We start from the raw sequence: 26,376 nt of genomic DNA on the forward strand, positions 1-26,376 counted from the left end.
TGAGTCTGTGTGTGTGCGCGCGCGCGCGAGTGTGAGACTAAGTAAGCACTTCTGCTAAAAAAGAGGAATAGTAAAAGTAAGCACTGTGGAGTCAAGAGCTTTTCCAGTGGCGATGGTGAAATGCGTCTTGCACCACCAGACACCTGCAGGTTGTGTTCTGGACTGATGTATTGTATTGTATTTGAGCACGGCACGCGAACGATGTATTGTAGTTTTGATCTTGACTGGGTATGCGTGGTGGAAATTGGAGAGTGCGGAGGAAGAAGAACGCCGTGGGCGTGAGCGCCACACACCTGGTTCTCCGGTCGAAATCTCGTCTTCGCTCTCCTCCGGTTGCCCGCGACGGACCGGCCTGGAGAGGTCTTTGCCCGCGACGGTACGGCCTGAAGAAAATTGTACGCGGCTTCATCATTTACTTTTGTGTTTAACTTATATCTTCAAAGTCAAGTTTATGTTTTACGTTAGCTTTATTATTTGCTCTATATAGGTTAAACAATGTGAGAGGTCATGACTTTTTTTATTGCAAATTTTTGTAGGTAGCTTAGCAAGCTGACCGCTTGGTAGGTCATGACTTTGCCAGTACTAGGGAATTATGAGTGAATGCTACCTACTTCTTTCGTCCCATAATATAAGATGTTTTTTCAAGCTAAAGATAATAGCTAATGTTGGTTTTTGACCGCTCGAACAAATCACCAAGGAGCTGATGTACATACGTGCAAAACTTTGGCAGCTGATTTCTCAAAGAAAAAATGGCCCAAGGAATGCATGGATACCACACATGTCTCCGTCTAAATTTCTGCTCCTCTCTTTCCAAAAATGTAGCCACCCGTAATTTGGCCATGTCCCTCTTTCTGTCGTTCTCTCTCCATGCTTTGTGCACTCAAGCAGGAGTAGAAAAGTCTAGTCCGAGCAACATGACAGTTTCGACAGAGAAATGCAGGGAACTGCCACACGATAGGACTCCTCGCGAGCACTGCGATGGTACTATCAGTGTACTAATATGAAGCGTGTTTCCATTTCACCATGATTCTCAATCACGTAAATCAAATGGATGTAATATCAGTGTACTAATAAGAATATAATTTCAATTCCAACTTACAGGTCTTGCAGAGCCAGATGGCGGGATAACAATCAATTTATTTATTTTCCGCATAAAAAATCAATTTACTTTCCACGTGGGGGAATTCATTCAAAGCCATGTTCTTATGTACTACGTCCGTCCTGATTTACAAGTCCCCTTTGTATTTTGTGCCAAATTTTGACTAGAGATTTAACTAACAAAATATTAATGCATGTCACCAAAAATTATATCGTTGGATTCGTGTTTGAATATAGTTTCCATATATATTGTTTTTTCTGACTGCATTAACATTTTGTTAGTTAAATTTAAGGTCAAAATTTGGCATAGAATACAAAGGGGATTAATAAACCCGGATGGAGGTAGTACACTAGTTGGGTCATGAGGGTTGCCCAACCAGATATGTCTACCTATTCCTAGGTTACAAGAGAACTTGGTGAGATTAGGAGTATCATAATTAAAGTTTCTACGGTCATGAATGAAATTACAAAACTGAAAACTAGCTTTGCGACTGATTATTTCATTATGATAGCAGCGTGAGGACCTCCTGTCCCCTGGTTGATGCCATTCACCACTCCTTGGCAATCCGATGCCACCACGATATTATGAATGCCGAGGTCTTCCGCCAGTGCGAGAGACTCCATGCATAGGGGGCATGCATTTTGAACTGACATATTCCTATTGTGCAGTACATCCTTTGTCGGAAGTGAATGTCGAGCTAGCCTCCACGTGAAAACCATGATCTTTGAAGGGATCGTGAGTTTCCATAGAGACCTCTAGGATTTTCCTTCTCTTTCATCTGTAGATGATCCACTTCTCCCCGAAAGCCAGCTCTCTCGCTGACGCTTGGTCTAGAGCATGAACCTGTAAGCCGAACTCACTGTAAATTGCCCCTTCTTGTCTGGAGCCTAGGCCCAAAAATCCTCGGTATTGCGAGTACATACCGGTGCTCTTAGTATTGCTTCTGCATCGATACCTAAAAAAATTGACCGAACTAGGTCAACATTCGATGATGCATTAACCGGTAGTAACAGATCAGAAACCTTCCTTGGAGGGTTCGGTATGAGAGATGTGATTAGCCTGGGTGTGGTTTCTTTGGGGATCCAATTGGCCTCCCAAATGTCAGTGTTCTGACCATTGACAATCATGCTGATTATTCCTTGTTTTAATTAGTCCCGCCCTTCAAGGATAGCAAGGAGGGAAAGGACGTTTTCGTTGTAGTAGCAGCAGCTGGGCTGGTCCATCTATTAATTTTGTCAAAGATTGTGAACTTTGACTTTTCTGAAAATTAATGCACTCCCTGTCATATGCATACATCATTACTCCATGCTCCAACGAAATCATCAAATGAAGAAAAATAGATTTTGTTAATTCTCTTTCTCTTTTGCATGAAGATGTTGCTAATTCTCATTCTACTTAGAATTAGTGGCCATTTTATATTTATGTGATGTGTCATGATATGGGCGTCAAGACCCATGCAGCGTTGTGTTATTTTCATCCATGTGATCATGGTATTTTAGGACACCTAATATATAATGTTAAGATTCCAACTTGTATTTAAAAGTTCATGCAATTAAAAAAATTATACCATTATACTAATATTTTTACTTTTAAAAAACAATACATAAAATGTTATCTTCACATATTAAACAGTTTACATATACTTAGAAAACTATGTGAAATAAAATATTCATGAATACAAAAAAATGTTTAGACAGTTTACATAATTTTGAATAAGGCAAAAAAAATAAAAAAAATGGATAAATCAAGAAATATAAAACAGATAGAAAGGAGAAAAAGGGGGGAAGACATAAAGAAAAAGAAGATCAAAAGCAATCCACAGAAAAGAAACACAAACAAAAATAGGTTGATTTGAACAAATGGGCCGGGGTAGGACCATAAACGCGTCGGCCTACGCGTTTGGTTGCCTATTCTGCCCTGCTGGCCAATCGACATGATCCTGTAATTATTCCTTCGACCATCGTTAGGTTTCTCAAAAGAAAAAATAACAATAAAGTTTTACTCTGAAGATGCAAATGAAACACAAGAGTAAATGATCAAGCCATGCAACCGGAGGAGAGTGACGACGAGATTTCGACCGGAGAACCAGGTGTGTGGCGCTCACGCCCACGGCGTTCTTCTTCCTCCGCACTATCCAATTTCCACCACGCATACCCAGTCAAGAGCAAAACTACAATGCATTGGTCGCCTGCCGTGCTCTGGTGTTCAACTACAATACCATACATCAGCCAGAACAGAACCCCCAGGTGTCTGGCGCTCTGCAAGAAGCATTTCACCATCGTCACTGGAAAAGCTCTTGATTCCACGTGCTAGTTTGGACGTTGTGCTTGACTCACAGTGCTTACTTATTCTTTTCTTGGGTGCCAATCGTTCGATACGCTACATGTTAGCGTAAAATAAATATAGCCAACTGGATACGTGTCAAAGTTATGTACCGTAGAGTACTCTCTATTTAACTTGTTTTACAGCGTCGACAAAATCCAATTGCGTGTCCAAGAGCAACACCCCGGAAAACGCTACCACCAATTTACAACCGGCATTCAGAACAAGCAAAAATTAGACAGTAATATAGAACAGTGTCTAACAGCACCCAGACCAACTACGGGCACCAACACGGGAGAGGGGTGCGCCCTCCCGTCCACCCCGCTAGTAAGAGCATCTCTAGCAGACCCCGTATAACGCCGCAACCCACAAAATAACCGTCAAGATATGGGTCCGAGCGAAAACTCCTGCCCGATCAGAAGCCGCAAACGCGTCCGGCCCATAAATTTTTTTGCGGGGCGCGGCATAATCCCCGTCCCAACCTGCGAAAACGTGCCCCCCCCGTCCTGTTGTGCCCTGTATATAGCAGGAGCGGTTGGTGGGGGGGGGACATTTCAGCCCGCGCTTTTCCACAATCACCGCCGCCCCTCTCCCCCTCGCCCCGCGCTTTTCCCCACCCCCCGCCGTCGGGCCGCCGCCTACGATTCCGGCCAAACTAGCCGGCGGGATCACGCCGGAGGACGGCCACACACCCGAGCTTGCCCTCCGCCTCCTCCTGCATCGGCGAGCCGGAAAGTTGCAGATCGTCGGCCAGATTTGGCGTTTCCGGCCACCGGTGGTTGCGCCAAGCTATGGATTGGTCGGGGAGCACCCCACGCAGCCCCGGCAAAGCCACAGCGCCACATGCACGTACGGGTTCTTCCTGTAGCCGCCACCGACGGTTTGCCAACAAGGATTCAGCCGGCCGTCCGCCGGGCTCGGCGTTCGCGCAGCGGCTCGCGGGCTCGCTGATGCCGCTCATACAGTGCGACAACTGCACGCGGACAGTGTTGCGGCTAACTTCTAGCACGCCGAAGCAGCCCGGATGGGTGTTCTTCAAATGTGAAAACGACGGGGTATGTGTTGTTTCCATTGGGCTTTATCACCATATTCTACGGTTCAATTACGATAGCTCATTTTGAACACCGTCATGTGTGTAGAAAGATGGATGCTCATTTTGGTATTGGGAAAGAGAATACATTGATTTACTGATAGAAAGAAACTTAATAGATGTTCGTGCACTCCTTAGTAGAATTGAGGCTAATGATGCGGTTGCATGTGCAATTAGAAAAGAAAGTAGAGAGGAAGCAACGTCTACTTCTTTACAACCAAAGAAAAAGAATGAAGAATGCAAGATCAAGAATCCGCAGATCAACAACGAATGCATGGAGATGATATTGCTCCAACTAGTGGGAGTTGTTACGGAAGTTGGATATCTTCTAAAATGCATAATTGTGGTTCTTATTTTCTTTGGTCTTGCTATTCTAGCAATTATTTGGTAAATTACTATGTATCCAATGCCGTTGAAGAAAATAAAATAGCAAAGAAATGTATTTTCATGTGTGAAATTAAAATGCAAATTTCGGATTTGCGGTTCAGCGGGGACGGCGCCGAGCAGACCCCGCAAAGCCGACCTGTAAAAGAGCATATTCCGCAAATATCCTTTTTTACGGGTCCGTTCTGCGGGGTCTGACTCTGCCGCCACCCTCGCCGGCCCGCAAAGCCATTTTTCCGTGAATTGTATACACGTTTTGCAGGTCGGTGTTATATAGGGTCTGCTAGAGATGCTCTAACACATTTACACTAGCTGCTGAAAAAGCAATGCAAAGTACAACAGGCTCGACACGAGATTGACACCCGTGAAAAAACAATACTAAGTACACAGCCATCAAACCTTACTGTTTTTCCGTCGCCAAGTACGCGAGAATTCCGTCGAGATTGATACTATCGAGTTTAAGCTACCTACATCAAATTCACCTGTACGTGTACGGCGTGAACTTTACGTGCAGTTGTGCTACTGTTCATCAGTCAATCAGCCTGCCGGCAAGGGGAATGGGATTTCATGACATGGGGCTGTTCAACCTAGCACTTCTTGGAAAGCGTGGGTGGAGGTTCATGGTCAGCCCTGACTCATTATGTGCCCGGGTCATGAAGGGCCGGTATTTCCTGGATTCAGATTTTATGCATGCCACAGTACCGAAGTCAGCCTCTCCAATATGGCGGGCGATTGTGGCTGGGCGCGAGGCCCTTCAGGCGGGTTTGATTATGCACCTTGGTGACGGACGATTTATCTCTATATGGGATGATAAGTGGATTCCAGGTACTATCAGTATGTCTCCCATGTCCATAATTACTCCTACTACTTTACATATGGTCAATGAACTCATTGATGAAGAAAATTGGACATGGGAGACCGATCTTGTTCGACAAAACTTTCTTGCTCCGGATGCAGAAGCCATATTAAAAACATACCATTGTGCACCGGAGGTGGGACGATTTCTTTGCTTGGGCTTTTGAAAACTCAGGCTCGTTCCTGATCAGTAGCCTGATGGCTGATGATCCTAGGAGCGTTTTTGTTTGAATAAAGCTCTCACAATCCCCCGCAAAAAAATCAGCCTGCCCGCTTGCTTGCATGCAAGTTTTGCACGTGGGTACATCAGCTCTCGGATGATTTTTTCCAGAGATCAAAACCCAACATTGGGTATTATCTACTCCCTTGATCCCAAAATAAGTGACTCAACTTTGTACTGTCATGACCTCTCATATTGTTTAATCTATATATAGAGAAAATAATAAAGCTACATGATTGAGGAATGTTGGCTCCCACGCTCCAAGTGAACAAAAAATCGTTAAAAATACTAAATAAATTCAAAACGTTCTGATTTTTTCTTGGAGAAAGATGCTTGAGTACATGATGTACATGCCAAATTTTGAAACATTTGAATGTCTAAGTAGCTCTCAGTAAAAAAGTCAAATTTCAGGACCTAATTTTGTTTTTTTTTTTGTGAGAGCTAGCTAGTCAGAAGTCCAAATGCTTTGAAATTTGGCACGTACCTCACGCATTCAAATATCTTTCATGCAAAAAGAATATCATTTTTTTCCTTTCTCTATTTTTTTAAAATTTACTGTTCACCGGGTGCAGATGAGCCTTGGCTCAGAATTGGATATTCGATATAACAATAAGTTTTACTCTAAAGATGTAAGTGGAACACAAGAGTAAATGGTGAAGCCAATTTTCTTCTGGCCCGTCCGTCGTGGGCAAAGACCTCTTCAGGCCGGTCTGTCGCAGGCAACCGGAGGGGAGCAACGACGAGATTTCGACCAGCGAACCAAGTGTCTGGCGCTCACGCCGACGCCGTTCTTCTTCCTCCACACTCTCCAATTTCCACCTCGTATAGCCAATCCAGAGCAAAACTACAATACATTGGTCGCTTGCCGTGCTCAACTACAATACACAATACATCAGTCCAGAACACAACCTGCAGGTGTCTGGTGCGCTGCAAGACGCATTTCGCCATCGCCAGTGGAAAAGCTCTAGACACCACGTGCTAGTTTGGACGTTGTGCTTGACTCACAATGCTTACTTATACTATTATTTTCTTCTTCTTTTTTTGAACAGAAGTGCTTAGTGACACACACACAAAGACTCACCAGTGTTTTTGAACCGAGGTGAGCACCCAGCCTATATTTGTAGCCTCTGCACAACAAGCTTCCGCAGTAGTCTGCACGCCCTCACCACCGTTCACCATGCCGCCCTTCCTAATTGTTTTCACCCTGCTCTCCTGCATCCACACCCCAGCAAACTCTGCAGCGACGGACACCATCTTGGCCGGCCAATCACTTGCCGTCGACGACAAGCTCATCTCCGGCAACGGCAGGTACGCGCTCGGCTTCTTCCAGGCCGAAGGCACCACCAACTGGTACCTTGGCATATGGTTCAACACAGTCCCTAAATTCACTCCAGCATGGGTTGGAAATAGGGATAACCCAGTCAAGAACACCACCTCACTTGAGCTCACCATTTCCCACGATGGCAACCTTGTCATCTTAAACCGGTCCACCATGTCCATAATCTGGTCCACACAAGCAAACATCTCCAGAAATAGCACCACTGCTAGGCTGCTGAGTACTGGAAATCTCGTACTCGCAGACTCTTCAAACTTGTCAGAGTTTCTATGGCAGAGCTTTGATCACCCCACGGATACATTTTTTCCTGGGGCCAAGCATGGATGGGATAAGGCCACCGGCCTGAATCGCCGTTTTGTTTCTTGGAAAAGCTTGACTGACCCAGCTACCGGTGTCTATTATTATGAAGTAGACCCGGCCGCTGTTGACCAGATAGTGCTTGTAGCACTCAACTCATCCATACCCTATTGGTCCAGCGGTGCATGGAACGGCAAATATTTTTCTGGAATTCCAGAGATGGCTGCCCGCCACTCTATTAGTGCAAATTTTGTCCACAATGACAGAGAGAAGTACTGGACATATAAATTAGTGCCTCAATATATGGATCCCAATATGCTTACTCGTAATGTAATTGACATCTCGGGTCAAATGAAGACATTCATTTGGATGAAGGGCACACCTGATTGGGTAATGATAAATGCCCAACCAAGAGATCAGTGTGACGTTGATGCAATTTGTGGACCTTTCACAATTTGCAACGATAATGATTTTCCGCACTGCAATTGTATGGAGGGCTTCACCATAACATCCCCCAAGGATTGGGACCTAGAAGATCGAGCAGGTGGGTGCTCAAGGAAGACTAAGTTAGACTGCATTAGCCATAGAGGAACAACACATACCACAGACAAGTTCTATTCTATGCCATGTGTTAAGTTGCCCAACGATGCCCCAGAAGTAGATGCTGCTGCAAGTGCGAGTGAGTGCGCACAAGTTTGCCTGAATAATTGCTCTTGCACAGCCTACTCCTTTGGCGACAATGGATGTTCTATGTGGCATAACAAATTGCTCAATATAAGAGCACTACCATGTAGTGGCACTACCAATTCAAACAGAGAAACTCTTTACCTTCGTCTTTCTGCTAAAGATGTACAAAGTTTGAAAAAAAAACAGAAGAGGGATTGTTATTGGAATTGTAACTGGTACAGGCGTTTCTATTTTAGGCTTATTTGCACTTATCCTCTTACTGATGATCTGGAAGAACAAACAGAAGAACTCTGGTCAGATACTGAATGATTCTCAAGTTTGTACTGGAATCATTGCATTCAGATATAGTGATCTACAACGGGCAACAAAAAAATTCACAGATAAGTTGGGGGGAGGTGGTTTTGGTTATGTATTCAAGGGGTTTATAAAGGGCTCCAATGCCATAGCAGTGAAGATGCTCAATGGTGCTTATCAAGGAGAGAAGCAATTCAGAGCCGAAGTGAGCACAATCGGAGCTGTTCAACACATCAATTTGGTTAAGCTTGTTGGTTTCTGTTGTGATGGTTCCAAGAGGTTGCTTGTTTATGAATACATGTCAAATCACTCTCTTGATGTCCATCTATTTCGAAGCAATTCTACCATGTTGAATTGGACTGCTAGGTATCAGATAGGCCTAGGAGTTGCAAGAGGGTTGGCCTACTTGCATGACAGCTGCCGAGACTGCATCATACACTGTGATATCAAGCCAGAGAACATACTTCTTGATTCTTCACTCCTTCCAAAAATTGCAGACTTTGGAATGGCAAAACTTATAGGAAGGGATTATAGCCGAGTATTGACAACAATGAGAGGTACTACAGGGTACCATGTAACCACAGGTCATCGGAACCCATTGCTTTTTTCCACTTTTCTGGAATCGGGCTATGAGTATTTCCGCTCTAATCCTCGTGTAACCAAGGACGGGAGGATTGTCAAGGATAGAAGGGTGAAAGTTTTCAAGAAATACACATTTTTTCGTTTGTACATGATCCTGCGGTATAACCTAGCACTGGAGGTAAGTACAAATTTCTTTTCAAATTCATGTATACCCTTATCTATGTGGATATAAATATGTCAATAATACTTGCTAAAAATTTGAAGGTTCAATCTCTAAGATAGTTTTCTTGGTTCAGTTGGTGTTACAATAGTGCAACTTAGAATCTATCGAGTTATACAAGAGATGGACAAATCTTATAGAAAAAAATGAACATGTATATTCGGGTCGTTTAAATGGGGTCTTACAAGGAATTGTCAAACAAATATGTTACAACTATGAATTGTGTAATGACTTGTGTAATCTTGTGATATACAGACATTGCATGTGATGAGTGTATTTGGGCATTCAGTGTCCCAACATTACGATAAGCTCAAGCGTGGCTACAATTTCCTGATACTTGTAGCAAAGTTGTACGCCCCATATGCATTCTTCAAAGGGTGGTGAGCATCTTCTACTTAACTATATTAGAACATAATTAACTTTATTTCGTTTTTATAGTCTCAAATAGTAATAATTTCTTCCGGCACTCATTTCACAGAAGATAGCTTTAATATCTTTGAATGCTATTTGAACTTGTGATTTTTTTGACAACACTAGCTTTATTTGCTCAGTACGACTTAGTTCTTTGAATGTTTATTCATTGGAATGGCTAAATGAAAATTCCACAAAACCAACCATGAGTTGCTCCGTGTCCATGTTATGTTTCGAGTAGTACATCACCACAACTGGTCATAGCTAGCGGTAGTTGGTAGCTCTACTCTATCCAATATACACATCTTGCCCAAAGTTTGTACCATTTATGGTGAAGGACAAGCTAGTGCTTTCTGTTAATGGAAAAAGTATAGCAATGATCCAAAATCTAGTGTTGTCCATACAACATGTGCACTAGTGCCTGAAAATCCTCCTCTGTACCCGAGCTCATCTGCACCTGCGTTGAAGAAAAAAATCAAAACAAATACTGAAAAAAATCAATTTTTTTGTGCAGCGTGAGGTCCGCTCCAATTTTCAAATCATTTGGACATTTTAGGAGCTCTCGGCAAAAAAGACAAATTGGGGGTCTGTAAAAAAGTTTCATGTTCATGTACTGTTTTGGTCCAAGTTGTCTTTTTTGCTGAGAGCTGCTCAGATGTCCAAATGAATTGAAATTTGGAGCGGGCCTCACGCATAAAATTTTCTGCTGCACAAATTTTTTGGGATTTTTTTGATTTTTTTTGATTTTTTACGAATTTTTTCCAACCAGGTGCAGATGAGGCTGGGCACCGAAACGCCCTACCTCATATTATTGATAAAAATAACAACACTCCCTCTGTTTCTTGTTATTCCGCATATAAAATTTGGTCAAAGTCAAACTTTATCAACTTTGAATGAATTTATAGGAAAAATTATCAACACTCACAATATGAAATCAATATTATTAGATGCATCATGAAATTAATTTTCATACCATATAGTTTTAATATTGTAGATGTTGATATTTTTTCCTACAAAGTTAGTCAAACTTTATAAAGTTTGACTTTGACCAAATTTTATAAGAGGGCTAAAAAGAAATGGAGGGAGTTTGTATTGATGCTAGCTGTTAAGATACGCATACAGCTAATATTACCATCACACATTAAACCCACTTATCTATCAATAATAAATGCCCAATTTCTACATATATATCAAGGGTTTTCTTTGTTGGCAGATATATACAAACGTTGCAAACAATTTTGTTATTGTTCTTGGTTAAATTATTTTGTGCTCATTTACATCTACGATACTTATCTAACTTTTCCCTCCATCCTATGAAGCTTTGATGACACGAACATGAGAAATTTGTGGGCAGTAACCTCTACAGACCAGCTGAAGGATGGCTCCACGTTTGATTGTGATCCTGCATGCATCGATTGGGGCTCATACCTGATCAACACACACATTCCGGCTGCTCTGACCTATGCTCGCAATAATAATTAGATGAAGAACGCTTACAGAAGTTCATAGGGGAGAAGTCATTATAAAATCTATTTCTAATAATAATCATGTATGTCGTTTATATATGTGATGTAATGTTTATATATCTCGTGTATAACAGCATGCTCGTGCTTCCCACTTATGTACCTCGAACATACATAGGCAAAATATAGGTGTATATATGTCATGGCCTTAAAAATATTTTGTCTGATATAAAAAATGTGTTGTGTCCAGACCTATCATGTAATAACACGTGTTACATGTGTGCAATAAGTTACAAGAAATATTTTGATGGGTTGTTTTCGGCGAAGCAGTGAGAAAAGGCCTCAAGAAAAAATTCACTTTTTCATGGATTTTTCCTTATTTCTTCCTAAGTCCAGGTGTATTTTTTGACATTTTGACATTATTAACCTTTTTTGTGATTTCTCCAAAATTCTTGAGCTTTTCCACAAATTTTGAGGGTCTTCACTGCAACTATCAATAAACTCTTGGGCTTTGGTGGAGACATAGAATAGGCAGCATACGACCGGTGGACGCGTCAAACTAACATATCGCTGTTAGTTTTTTTTAAAACACATTGCTTTAGTTTTCAAAAAGAAACACATCCCTGTTACAGACAATTAGGTAGTTTTTATCACCCTCGTGCAGTGGAATTGACCCCTATGGTCATCGGTTTTAGCTCGACGCCAGTCTTTGTTGTCATTTTGGCCGTTAGCTATAGCCGGTCAGATGTCTTTGTATCGTATGATGTCGTTCCAGAAGATGTGGACAACTCGCTCTAAGCTAGTCGTTCGAGAAAAAATGTAGTGCGTTGGGATCAATCCAAATAAAATCCGACGCGCATTGCCCCAAAAAGTGGGCCCATGAATGCCCATGAATGAATGTATACCACCCGTATCTTCTGCCTAAAATTCTTATCCTCTCACCCGTAAGCTTAAACCACCCACGGTCATGTGGTCATACCCCTTTGAGGCATAGTCACAATAGTCATTGTTGTGGTTGCGGGTCAAATTCTCTTGAGGCTTGATGATCTTTAATTCTCCTTTGAATAAACATCATTTGATGTTTGTTGCTCTTGAGGGGAGAAATGCTCAATCTTCTACAGGAAACCAGGTTGGATATTATTGCTGAGTGTAAGGGTTGCTTTCCACAAAGTGTAGAAAAGAGGCCTCCACAATTTTTATACATTTTCTTGGACTCTTCGTTTTTTCTCTTCAGGTTCGGGTGAATTTTTCTGACGTTTCGGCATTTAGTGGCAACTTTCTTTTGTGATTTCTCCAAATTTCTTGAGTTTTTTTTGTCTCATCTGGAATTTTTCACTAGCTCCCAGCGTACAGGTACAACCACTGGACCAACCGCTGTGGTCGGTCATTGGTCCTTGCCTAACGCCGGTGTTTGTTATTGTTTTGGTCCTTAGCTGGTAAACAGATCGTACACGTTTGCATCATACGTACGTTGTGATTCCCAAGCCGTGGACAGCAGGCTCTGGCTAGTCGAGGGATAAGATTCTTCGTACCACGTGTACCATTCCAATTAAACATCACGTGCATTGCTCCAAAAAATGGGCCCAAGAATGCATGGATACCACCAATACGTGCGTCTAAATTCTGTTGTACTCAAGCAGGAGTAGAAAAGTCTAGTCTCGATATTGAAACTTAGGGAATTGGCACACGATAGGAAGGTGCCTGGTCTCATGGTCATGGGGTGCACTGCAATGGGCTAGCTTCCTTCTTTCTCCAGCTCACATGGTTCGTTGTGCCTGATTAACTCTGGCCCAATTCCGAGATCTATTCATATCTGGAAGGTTAAGGTGCCCTTACATATTAAAAATTTTTATGTGGTTTGTCCACAAGCAAGTGATACTCACTAAAGATAATTTGTTAAAGCGAAGATGGGTAGGCAGTTCACGATGTTGTTTTTATGATCATGATGAAACAATTCAACATCTCTTCATAGATTGCCCTCTCGCAAAATTACTTTGGCGCACGATTCATATAGCCTTCAACACCGTCCCTCCAGTTAGCATTGAATCATTATTTGGGACGTGGTTAGCTAGGGTGGAACTTCTTAGTGCGGCTTGTATTCGAATTGGAATATGTGCACTTATGTGGGCTATATGGAACTGCAGGAATGATGTGATCTTTAACAGACAACACATTTTAAACTTCTTGCAGGTCATCTTCAGATCTACGGCATGGATCCGTATGTGGTTCTTACTCACTCCTACGGACTCCAGAGAGCCATGGTTACTGGGTGCAACCAATGGGAGATGGTAGCACGGGCTATATTCAATCGGTTTGGATGGCGGTCGCATAACAAGATAGGAGTCTAGGGCCCTAATCCTTTAATTCATACCGGTTGTGGCATTGCGGTTTTTTATTTTTCTTTGCACCTTTTGCGAGTTGTAATACTTTGAAGACCTTGTGATATTTTGGGACTTTTTTAATAATATGGCTGCATGCATCGTTCAGATGCAGAGGCTCGGGTCAAACCTCCTTTTCCAAAAAAATAAACATGGTTTGTTGTGCCTGCACCTCTGGACAGACAAAATACAAAAGGTGTTTTCATTTCACCATGATTCTCGATCATGCATGAATCAAATGAACATAGTATCAGTCTAGTAATGAGATTCTGCTTATGTTTATCACAAATCAGATTTAACACCTTAGCAGGCAAGCTAACTATTGAACCAACTTTCTCAAACATGAAGGCAAACAGCAGCAGCAATCAAAAGGTACTAGAGAAATGAAGCTGATATAATGAATAGTTACAGGTTAGCCGGGGGTTAGGGCATATCCAAAGCGGGCCCTCAAACCTCTATTATATGTCTCGGAGTCATAGTGCCCGGACAACATTTGTGGGCCAGCTTTGGAGATGCCATTACATCCTTACTAACTTGGTTTTTAAATATTTTTCTGGCGATTTGCTCAATCTTCTGCCACTTTGGATGTCTGACTATTCGACAAGACCTAAAGTGACTGGGCAGTGTTTGAATCAACAGGATATTTGAGCATGCCATGATGTGCAACAAATTGAGGGAAGTGATGTGATCCACATTGCGTGGTAAGGAACCCTAGTCACATTAAGAAATCGGGAAAACAATGAACTCCACCAAAGGAATAAGCGAAACCACTAGTATAGGGAAGCCTACTAGCAACGTTTGAAAAACGTAGTTAGTGACGCACTTAGCACACGCCACTAGTATCTGACCTCCCCACCAACGACCGCAATCCCTGCCATGCACCCCTGCTGACATCCCCTCGCCTTCCTGTACCTCACTAGAAAAAATCTGGTGAGAGTCTTCTTCATCTTACCGTTTCATTTTCTATTCACCCACATGGCACAACTGTATGAGACTGGATTTTTTTGGTCTGAGGTGTCGGTGCACCCGGCTATCCAGGACATCCATTTCAAATGTGATTCGTAGGGATATGTGCCACATACTGTGACAATATTTGGGTTAGCAAGCCTACACGAATAGTGAGGCGGGAGAATTAGATAATTTGAAAATTGGAGCTGGGCCTATCAGGTCTCTGTTGACGTTAGACAAGATTCCACGCGACCGCATGCTTCTTGTTCAAAGATGAAAGCCATGTAGGAGGGCATGTCACGCCCTGTCAGTTTTCGTTTGCGAGCTTGGTTGTCCAGTAAAACCAATCTTTTCCGGTGGACGATCAACATCATTTTGTCATGATCGCAATAACCGAAAAAACTCTGGGATGTTACAATCTGGTCATGCCCCTTTCAGCCATAGTTCTAATAGTCATTGTTGTGGTTGCGGGTCAGATTTTGCTGAGCCTTAATGATTTTAATTCTCCTTTGAAATATCCGTGCTTACATCCTTTGATATTTGTTGCTCTTGATGGGAGAAATGTTTAATATTCTATAGGAAACTAGGCTGGGAATGATAACTGAGTGGAAGGGTTGTTTTCCACAAAGGGTGGAAAAGAGGCTTCCACAATTGTTTCCACATTTTCTTGGACTCTTCCTTATTTCTCTCCGAGTTTGTGTGAATTTTCCTGACTTTTCGACATTTCACAACAACTATATTTTGTGATGTCTCCAAATTTCACGAGCTTTTCATCTCCACTATAGTTTTTCACTAACTCCCAGCATACAACCATTGGACACAACAAATTAGCAAATCACTGTTATAGACGATCAGGTAGACGGTGTCACACTGGTGCGATGGAATTGACCCCTATGGTTAGTCATCGGTCCTCGCCTAATGTCGGGGTCTCATAACATTACACAATGATGAATCTGATATATCACAGTAAATCTCTTATTTTCCTTTTATTTTATCAGTAGTACCCTTATCATCTTACAGTATTATTTTGATATAGAGGTTAAATGCGAGTACACGGCTTTTCAATGCCACAAATACAATGAGCGGGACACGTAAATGATTCACCCTTGGATATGGGCTTTAGCATGTCGACAACCTTAATAATCACTACAAAAAGCAACCTATACATTACAATCATTCCACATAGCACTACAAAGTCCACCCATTTTGAGTGCCCCATTTCTGTCTCAAATAACTTACTTATCACTTCTTCACCAGTTATTGTTTCCTTGCCAACTCCTGTGTTGTTTTCGAATACCAAACCCAAGAACTCATTCTTGTAAAATCCTTGAAGTGCATACTTCTGAAAAGAGATGTAGAACATTGGGTACTTCCATACTATCTTTGGCAGTTTACTAGGTATTTGGAAGAACCCACAATTGAGCAACATGATTACTTGTATTCCAACACCTGTGATGATGCCCATCAGAAAATCTGGCACGATAGCAGCTACAGTCATCATAAGGCCTTCAACTAGCATCGTGCACGAACAAAGGACAAGCGTAAAATATACAAAATGGTCTACTCTTCTCTTTAGACCAGACAGGTAGTAGGCTATTGCACCAGGTAATATAGCAATAAGGAAAAGATATGGCGTGGCTGACAACCAATTGGAGATCACAAATGCTGACACACCATAATGCCCATTTAGCCGTTCTCTCCTGAATATCTGGGTACCATAAACAAGACTACAAGTAAGAGCGGCGCAATTCAACTTTATACTATTTAATGACTACACACATCACTGATTTCATGAACTCCTCACCTCAAGTAGTGAAATATAAGAAACTTTAAAGGCTACTTGGTAAACTATCTTTAATTTGTTGTAAAAGATATGCCAACTTATGGTGATATAAATAGCATGTGCCTTTACATTTATTTTATTGGGTAGAAATATTTGCTCGTACTAAGTTTCAAAAGTAACAGCTCGAAAATCAGAACCAAACTTTTGGTGACAACAAAGAAAACATGGATAAACTATATATGTTAGTGAATTCCAGGGTAGTTATTTTTTTTTGTTTTTACAACACTGTAATGATGAATGTTGTCTAAATTATTCAAATATTATACTCTGATAATATACCATGTAGAGCAGTCAAATGTGCAATTTTCAGCTCGGGTGTTTTTGTATTAATGTATTTCAGATTGTTTGGTAAGTAATTTCACTGGCAACTATATTGATAAGGACTATGCTTTGCATGCTCTAGTTCACTTGGGCCATATAATACATATTTTCTTATTTTTCTTCTGTCAGTTTCACAATTAATAACATACTAAACTAGGTATGCAGATATCAATAAATCAGATGATTAACCTACTATTTATACTTAATTCACATTCAACAACATTGTTCTGGAGGCTAACAAGTAACTAAATCTACAATATTTTATCAATTATAAAAATCACTCATACTAGGTTACTCTAGTTGACGTAATTTTATATATCACTTCATGATCAAACTAGGTTGATAAGTTTTTATCCATTATACCAGCATGTCATGTTTTTGCATAGTCAAATTTACTTAACCATAAGTGTTTTCCTATTTTCTTCGTGAACAAAATTTGTTCCATATGTATACAGTTAAACAAAAAAGGTTGATACCTTCATTTCCTCCACAAAGGAAGGGAATCCTCCAATTGCCATTAATGTTAGAAGGCCACTGGTGAACATTAGCATTGATGATCTAGACTGAAACAGTGGAACAATAAAATTTAGTTACTTTTCCAATTAGCCTAGTGCATATGTGAAATCAACACAAGATCTAATTATCAACTTACACGGATGGAATCGTATCCATAGCCAAAATTGTAATATATGGTACCAAGGCATAGACTAATGGAAATATAGATGCCAAGACGTAGCCAGTAGTATCCGACGTCTCTATACATGTTCACAAACGATCTTCTGGTGAGTACAAACACCTTTGTCAGGAAACTAGCTTGGTTTCTTCTGATCATCACTCCACCCTGGGTTAGCAAGCCAAATAATATCATATCTCATCTCACGTAGATAACATATCCATGCAAAGTTTAAACAAATTAAATACCGAATAATACTAACCATTTCATTTATGTCTTGCATTTCCTTTTTGGCATTTTCAGAAGTATTGGAGGATTTGTAGGCATTTACCAGAACTTGTATTGCTTCATCTGCTGGAGATGGCTTGGACGATATTGTTCTTTCTCCACTTTCCTGTATGTTAATTACTATGTCAATAAAATGATGTTTTTGCATGAATTAAAATTATCTCAGTCATAGTATAGTGTCATGCACGACACGGTAGTATAATGACCTATATGGACAAGTATTGCATTCTAATTTAAATATATATTTCCCTAATTCCTTACATTTAATGACTGAAGCTTAATAAGTGGATGATTGTATAAATCTTACATACCAATTCAAAATCTCTGTTGATTGTCCTCAGGAAATGATCTGAAGGATTTCTCATTGGTGGGCAAGGGTAGCCATTTGATGAGAAGAACTGCAAATATAATGTATTGTGCATGAAAATTCTTAGCAAACTAAATATATAAGCATTCATCTCATCGTACAAAAGGAAAGGAAGACGTCAATTACCTCATTGGCATTGGTGGCCGGGCCAAAGTAAATTGTCCGTCCAGAGGCAAGCAAGCAAAGGCCATGAAAGATCTCGAACACCTCGTTGCATGGCTGGTGCACTACGGCAACGATGGTCATGCCCTCCCTGGCAGCGAGGTCAGCTGTGCGGTTCATCACATGGAAGGAGGCAGCGCTGTCTAGCCCGCTGGTAGGCTCGTCCAGGAATAGCAGCCGCGGCCTCGTGAGGATCTCGAGGCAGATGCTCAGACGCTTCCGCTGCCCGCCACTGATGCCCTTAGTATTGTGTCCGCCGATGCGCGTATCTAGGGTGCTGGTGAGCCCCATCTCCTGGATGGCTTCGTCGGCGCGGGCCAGCTTATCTGCAAGCAGCATGGTATCGGGCAGCTGGATCTGTGCCGAGTAGTAGATGGCCTCACGCACCGTGAGTGTGGCCATCAGCATGTTCTCTTGCGTCACGTATGCCTGAATTAATCATTCGATGTTATTAATCTATCTGCTTAAATGCACATGAGCATTTGAAATTAAGGTCAAAACCTTACCGAAATTCCAAAGGCGAGCCTCTGTCTCCGGCCATTTATCCGAATATCTCCTTTACTTCTCAGGTTCTTGTCCAGTCTCCCTGTGTATATACATTGATCGAAACAGGTCCTGTTACTTAAACAGAATCTCTAATAGAATGGACAATATGTTAAAGTTCCAAAATTTGCAACTGAATGTCAGTTAGGTTTGAGAATTAATCCGAAGAATATTTTTTGCTTTCAAGAAGTCATTCTGTTTCTGTTTTCAAGTTCTCCGTTTCAATATGTTTTTAAATTCCGATGTCAACTATATGTAACTCGTATATCCACGAATATTTATTCAGGCATGTTAAGTCACCGCTGGGCATATGTTATATTCATGTCAAAAGAGGGAGAAAAAGGCAACCTTATGGGAACGTTAACATGTCACCCTTTTGAAACTTTAAAACACAAGGTAAACTGTAGTATATGACATGTTACTGGTAGCAACTTGGATATACTATTCGGATCAACTGACATGTTTAAGGCTTCTAGCAGAAATTTTTAGCTGTATTGCTGCTGCAATATTAATATGTTAGAAACTGTAAATCAGTGTGCCAAATCTAGCAATAAATCGGTTACCGGCCAAGGTGTCGAGCAGTGTAGTCTTGCCACACCCGGAGGGTCCCATGATGGCCAGCACTTGGCCGGGGCGCGCGCTGCCGCTGATGCCGTGCAAAATAGTGGCCCTGCGGTCGACCGCCGTCACCCACACGTCCTCCCACGTTATGAACACGCCGCCATCGCTAGGGATGCCCTCCAGTCGGCCTTCACGATGATCAATACCTTCAACCCCAGAAAGAATTCCGTGGCGGCTACCCATGGCGCCTTTCACCTCGGATGTCGCTGGTTCCAGCAGCTGTACCTCCCCTGTGAGGGAGGCAGCTGAAGGACCCCACCGCGGCTGTGACTGGCTGGGTGTAGGTGCCCAGCGTGGTAGCAGCGAGGTCGCCATGCTGATGCTGAACGATACTCCCTTCTTGTACAACTACTGCCGCCTGCTTCTTCCCTTTGTTTCTACCTAGCGGATTCAAACCCTTATGCCTATGTGTTTACGCTTGGGCTCAACCAATGGTGATATAAATACGCCTTTTGATCGTGCCTCATATATAGCGACAAGTACTGGTGAGTCTGTGTGTGTGCGCGCGCGCGCGAGTGTGAGACTAAGTAAGCACTTCTGCTAAAAAAGAGGAATAGTAAAAGTAAGCACTGTGGAGTCAAGAGCTTTTCCAGTGGCGATGGTGAAATGCGTCTTGCACCACCAGACACCTGCAGGTTGTGTTCTGGACTGATGTATTGTATTGTATTTGAGCACGGCACGCGAACGATGTATTGTAGTTTTGATCTTGACTGGGTATGCGTGGTGGAAATTGGAGAGTGCGGAGGAAGAAGAACGCCGTGGGCGTGAGCGCCACACACCTGGTTCTCCGGTCGAAATCTCGTCTTCGCTCTCCTCCGGTTGCCCGCGACGGACCGGCCTGGAGAGGTCTTTGCCCGCGACGGTACGGCCTGAAGAAAATTGTACGCGGCTTCATCATTTACTTTTGTGTTTAACTTATATCTTCAAAGTCAAGTTTATGTTTTACGTTAGCTTTATTATTTGCTCTATATAGGTTAAACAATGTGAGAGGTCATGACTTTTTTTATTGCAAATTTTTGTAGGTAGCTTAGCAAGCTGACCGCTTGGTAGGTCATGACTTTGCCAGTACTAGGGAATTATGAGTGAATGCTACCTACTTCTTTCGTCCCATAATATAAGATGTTTTTTCAAGCTAAAGATAATAGCTAATGTTGGTTTTTGACCGCTCGAACAAATCACCAAGGAGCTGATGTACATACGTGCAAAACTTTGGCAGCTGATTTCTCAAAGAAAAAATGGCCCAAGGAATGCATGGATACCACACATGTCTCCGTCTAAATTTCTGCTCCTCTCTTTCCAAAAATGTAGCCACCCGTAATTTGGCCATGTCCCTCTTTCTGTCGTTCTCTCTCCATGCTTTGTGCACTCAAGCAGGAGTAGAAAAGTCTAGTCCGAGCAACATGACAGTTTCGACAGAGAAATGCAGGGAACTGCCACACGATAGGACTCCTCGCGAGCACTGCGATGGTACTATCAGTGTACTAATATGAAGCGTGTTTCCATTTCACCATGATTCTCAATCACGTAAATCAAATGGATGTAATATCAGTGTACTAATAAGAATATAATTTCCATTCCAACTTACAGGTCTTGCAGAGCCAGATGGCGGGATAACAATCAATTTATTTATTTTCCGCATAAAAAATCAATTTACTTTCCACGTGGGGGAATTCATTCAAAGCCATGTTCTTATGTACTACGTCCGTCCTGATTTACAAGTCCCCTTTGTATTTTGTGCCAAATTTTGACTAGAGATTTAACTAACAAAATATTAATGCATGTCACCAAAAATTATATCGTTGGATTCGTGTTTGAATATAGTTTCCATATATATTGTTTTTTCTGACTGCATTAACATTTTGTTAGTTAAATTTAAGGTCAAAATTTGGCATAGAATACAAAGGGGATTAATAAACCCGGATGGAGGTAGTACACTAGTTGGGTCATGAGGGTTGCCCAACCAGATATGTCTACCTATTCCTAGGTTACAAGAGAACTTGGTGAGATTAGGAGTATCATAATTAAAGTTTCTACGGTCATGAATGAAATTACAAAACTGAAAACTAGCTTTGCGACTGATTATTTCATTATGATAGCAGCGTGAGGACCTCCTGTCCCCTGGTTGATGCCATTCACCACTCCTTGGCAATCCGATGCCACCACGATATTATGAATGCCGAGGTCTTCCGCCAGTGTGAGAGACTCCATGCATAGGGGGCATGCATTTTGAACTGACATATTCCTATTGTGCAGTACATCCTTTGTCGGAAGTGAATGTCGAGCTAGCCTCCACGTGAAAACCATGATCTTTGAAGGGATCGTGAGTTTCCATAGAGACCTCTAGGATTTTCCTTCTCTTTCATCTGTAGATGATCCACTTCTCCCCGAAAGCCAGCTCTCTCGCTGACGCTTGGTCTAGAGCATGAACCTGTAAGCCGAACTCACTGTAAATTGCCCCTTCTTGTCTGGAGCCTAGGCCCAAAAATCCTCGGTATTGCGAGTACATACCGGTGCTCTTAGTATTGCTTCTGCATCGATACCTAAAAAAATTGACCGAACTAGGTCAACATTCGATGATGCATTAACCGGTAGTAACAGATCAGAAACCTTCCTAGGAGGGTTCGGTATGAGAGATGTGATTAGCCTGGGTGTGGTTTCTTTGGGGATCCAATTGGCCTCCCAAATGTCAGTGTTCTGACCATTGACAATCATGCTGATTATTCCTTGTTTTAATTAGTCCCGCCCTTCAAGGATAGCAAGGAGGGAAAGGACGTTTTCGTTGTAGTAGCAGCAGCTGGGCTGGTCCATCTATTAATTTTGTCAAAGATTGTGAACTTTGACTTTTATGAAAATTAATGCACTCCCTGTCATATGCATACATCATTACTCCATGCTCCAACGAAATCATCAAATGAAGAAAAATAGATTTTGTTAATTCTCTTTTTCTTTTGCATGAAGATGTTGCTAATTCTCATTCTACTTAGAATTAGTGGCCATTTTATATTTATGTGATGTGTCATGATATGGGCGTCAAGACCCATGCAGCGTTGTGTTATTTTCATCCATGTGATCATGGTATTTTAGGACACCTAATATATAATGTTAAGATTCCAACTTGTATTTAAAAGTTCATGCAATTAAAAAAATTATACCATTATACTAATATTTTTACTTTTAAAAAACAATACATAAAATGTTATCTTCACATATTAAACAGTTTACGTATACTTAGAAAACTATGTGAAATAAAATATTCATGAATACAAAAAAATGTTTAGACAGTTTACATAATTTTGAATAAGGCAAAAAAAATAGAAAAAAATGGATAAATCAAGAAATATAAAACAGATAGAAAGGAGAAAAAGGGGGGAAGACATAAAGAAAAAGAAGATCAAAAGCAATCCACAGAAAAGAAACACAAACAAAAATAGGTTGATTTGAACAAATGGGCCGGGGTAGGACCATAAACGCGTCGGCCTACGCGTTTGGTTGCCTATTCTGCCCTGCTGGCCAATCGACATGATCCTGTAATTATTCCTTCGACCATCGTTAGGTTTCTCAAAAGAAAAAATAACAATAAAGTTTTACTCTGAAGATGCAAATGAAACACAAGAGTAAATGATCAAGCCATGCAACCGGAGGAGAGTGACGACGAGATTTCGACCGGAGAACCAGGTGTGTGGCGCTCACGCCCACGGCGTTCTTCTTCCTCCGCACTATCCAATTTCCACCACGCATACCCAGTCAAGAGCAAAACTACAATGCATTGGTCGCCTGCCGTGCTCTGGTGCTCAACTACAATACCATACATCAGCCAGAACAGAACCCCCAGGTGTCTGGCGCTCTGCAAGAAGCATTTCACCATCGTCACTGGAAAAGCTCTTGATTCCACGTGCTAGTTTGGACGTTGTGCTTGACTCACAGTGCTTACTTATTCTTTTCTTGGGTGCCAATCGTTCGATACGCTACATGTTAGCGTAAAATCAATATAGCCAACTGGATACGTGTCAAAGTTATGTACCGTAGAGTACTCTCTATTTAACTTGTTTTACAGCGTCGACAAAATCCAATTGTGCGTGTCCAAGAGCAACACCCCGGAAAACGCTACCACCAATTTACAACCGGCATTCAGAACAAGCAAAAATTAGACAGTAATATAGAACAGTGTCTAACAGCACCCAGACCAACTACGGGCACCAACACGGGAGAGGGGTGCGCCCTCCCGTCCACCCCGCTAGTAAGAGCATCTCTAGCAGACCCCGTATAACGCCGCAACCCACAAAATAACCGTCAAGATATGGGTCCGAGCGAAAACTCCTGCCCGATCAGAAGCCGCAAACGCGTCCGGCCCATAAATTTTTTTGCGGGGCGCGGCATAATCCCCGTCCCAACCTGCGAAAACGTGCCCCCCCCCCCGTCCTGTTGTGCCCTGTATATAGCAGGAGCGGTTGGTGGGGGGGGGGGACATTTCAGTCCGCGCTTTTCCACAATCACCGCCGCCCCTCTCCCCCTCGCCCCGCGCTTTTCCCCACCCCCCGCCGTCGGGCCGCCGCCTACGATTCCGGCCAAACTAGCCGGCGGGATCACGCCGGAGGACGGCCACACACCCGAGCTTGCCCTCCGCCTCCTCCTGCATCGGCGAGCCGGAAAGTTGCAGATCGTCGGCCAGATTTGGCGTTTCCGGCCACCGGTGGTTGCGCCAAGCTATGGATTGGTCGGGGAGCACCCCACGCAGCCCCGGCAAAGCCACAGCGCCACATGCACGTACGGGTTCTTCCTGTAGCCGCCACCGACGGTTTGCCAACAAGGATTCAGCCGGCCGTCCGCCGGGCTCGGCGTTCGCGCAGCGGCTCGCGGGCTCGCTGATGCCGCTCATACAGTGCGACAACTGCACGCGGACAGTGTTGTGGCTAACTTCTAGCACGCCGAAGCAGCCCGGATGGGTGTTCTTCAAATGTGAAAACGACGGGGTATGTGTTGTTTCCATTGGGCTTTATCACCATATTCTACGGTTCAATTACGATAGCTCATTTTGAACACCGTCATGTGTGTAGAAAGATGGATGCTCATTTTGGTATTGGGAAAGAGAATACATTGATTTACTGATAGAAAGAAACTTAATAGATGTTCGTGCACTCCTTAGTAGAATTGAGGCTAATGATGCGGTTGCATGTGCAATTAGAAAAGAAAGTAGAGAGGAAGCAACGTCTACTTCTTTACAACCAAAGAAAAAAAATGAAGAATGCAAGATCAAGAATCCGCAGATCAACAACGAATGCATGGAGATGATATTGCTCCAACTAGTGGGAGTTGTTACGGAAGTTGGATATCTTCTAAAATGCATAATTGTGGTTCTTATTTTCTTTGCTCTTGCTATTCTAGCAATTATTTGGTAAATTACTATGTATCCAATGCCGTTGAAGAAAATAAAATAGCAAAGAAATGTATTTTCATGTGTGAAATTAAAATGCAAATTTCGGATTTGCGGGTCAGCGGGGACGGCGCCGAGCAGACCCCGCAAAGCCGACCTGTCAAAGAGCATATTCCGCAAATATCCTTTTTTACGGGTCCGTTCTGCGGGGTCTGACTCTGCCGCCACCCTCGCCGGCCCGCAAAGCCATTTTTCCGTGAACTGTACACACGTTTTGCAGGTTGATGTTATATAGGGTCTGCTAGAGATGCTCTAACACATTTACACTAGCTGCTGAAAAAGCAATGCAAAGTACAACAGGCTCGACACGAGATTGACACCCGTGAAAAAACAATACTAAGTACACAGCCATCAAACCTTACTGTTTTTCCGTCGCCAAGTACGCGAGAATTCCGTCGAGATTGATACTATCGAGTTTAAGCTACCTACATCAAATTCACCTGTACGTGTACGGCGTGAACTTTACGTGCAGTTGTGCTACTGTTCATCAGTCAATCAGCCTGCCGGCAAGGGGAATGGGATTTCGTGACATGGGGCTGTTCAACCTAGCACTTCTTGGAAAGCGTGGGTGGAGGTTCATGGTCAGCCCTGACTCATTATGTGCCCGGGTCATGAAGGGCCGGTATTTCCTGGATTCAGATTTTATGCATGCCACAGTACCGAAGTCAGCCTCTCCAATATGGCGGGCGATTGTGGCTGGGCGCGAGGCCCTTCAGGCGGGTTTGATTATGCACGTTGGTGACGGACGATTTATCTCTATATGGGATGATAAGTGGATTCCAGGTACTATCAGTATGTCTCCCATGTCCATAATTACTCCTACTACTTTACATACGGTCAATGAACTCATTGATGAAGAAAATTGGACATGGGAGACCGATCTTGTTCGACAAAACTTTCTTGCTCCGGATGCAGAAGCCATATTAAAAACATACCATTGTGCACCGGAGGTGGGACGATTTCTTTGCTTGGGCTTTTGAAAACTCAGGTGTGTACACTATCAAGTCGGCGTACCGTGCTCTCGTTAATCAGAAAGAGCGTCATGCTCTAGAGGAAGGGATGGTTACCGGTGCCTCAAAGTCAGAACAACAGATGTGGACATCTCTGTGGAATCTCAAAGTTGTGCCTAAGGTCAGAGTCTTCTGGTGGAGAGTTCTACGCAGGATCCTCCCTGACGAAGCAACCCTTAAGCATAAACATATCAAACCTCTTAGCCTATGCAATGTTTGCCTGGCCAAAGTGGAGGATCTTATGCATGCATTGGTCTCTTGTTCCCATGCACGCGGATTTAGGGATGAAGCGCAAACTTGGTTCAATCTTCACCTTCCACGCTTACATCCAGCCACTTGGGCGTGAGACATTTTATGTGATGATCAGTTCTTGGATCATGTGAGAGAACAGATTGTGTCGGTGATATGTCTATCTAGCATTCGCGGAATCGATGGACTCATGAGAAGGAGCATGTGGATCCAGTGTATTCCACTCGACGCATTCGAGAAGACTTGGCCTTGCTGGCTATTCTGATGATGCAGGCTAGCTTG

At 42.6% G+C, this 26,376-nt stretch overlaps 1 protein-coding gene and 1 pseudogene across 1 annotated transcript; one reads left to right on the plus strand and one right to left on the minus strand.

Annotated features, from left to right (window-relative positions):
• Positions 1–7,147: 7,147 nt before the first annotated feature.
• LOC123172899 (G-type lectin S-receptor-like serine/threonine-protein kinase At2g19130) lies at positions 7,148–9,770 on the plus strand (annotated as a pseudogene).
• A 7,348-nt stretch (positions 9,771–17,118) lies between these two features.
• Positions 17,119–19,822, minus strand: LOC123172903 (ABC transporter G family member 1-like). Its single transcript, XM_044589791.1, has 7 exons — positions 19,347–19,822; positions 18,747–18,826; positions 18,205–18,669; positions 18,023–18,109; positions 17,686–17,817; positions 17,403–17,591; positions 17,119–17,313 (listed from the first exon to the last, which is right to left on the minus strand). The coding sequence occupies exons 1-7, from the start codon at positions 19,717–19,719 to the stop codon at positions 17,206–17,208; spliced, it is 1,434 nt and encodes a 477-aa protein (XP_044445726.1). The 5' UTR covers positions 19,720–19,822; the 3' UTR covers positions 17,119–17,205.
• Between the last annotated feature and the right edge of the window lie 6,554 nt (positions 19,823–26,376).

Source organism: Triticum aestivum, unplaced genomic scaffold (genome assembly GCF_018294505.1).
Source record: "Triticum aestivum cultivar Chinese Spring unplaced genomic scaffold, IWGSC CS RefSeq v2.1 scaffold15207, whole genome shotgun sequence".
NCBI lineage: Eukaryota > Viridiplantae > Streptophyta > Magnoliopsida > Poales > Poaceae > Triticum > Triticum aestivum.

What these genes read in the sequence shown, in the direction of transcription:
- LOC123172903 (XM_044589791.1), bottom strand. Translation starts at nt 19,719, where the DNA reads ATGGCGACCTCGCTGCTACCACGCTGGGCACCTACACCCAGCCAGTCA. An exon ending in ACTGCTCGACACCTTGGCCG is followed by an intron (nt 18,827 to 19,346) that starts GTAACCGATTTA and finishes GTATATACACAG; the next exon opens with GGAGACTGGACAAGAACCTG. An exon ending in CGGCCACCAATGCCAATGAG is followed by an intron (nt 18,110 to 18,204) that starts GTAATTGACGTC and finishes TTATATTTGCAG; the next exon opens with TTCTTCTCATCAAATGGCTA.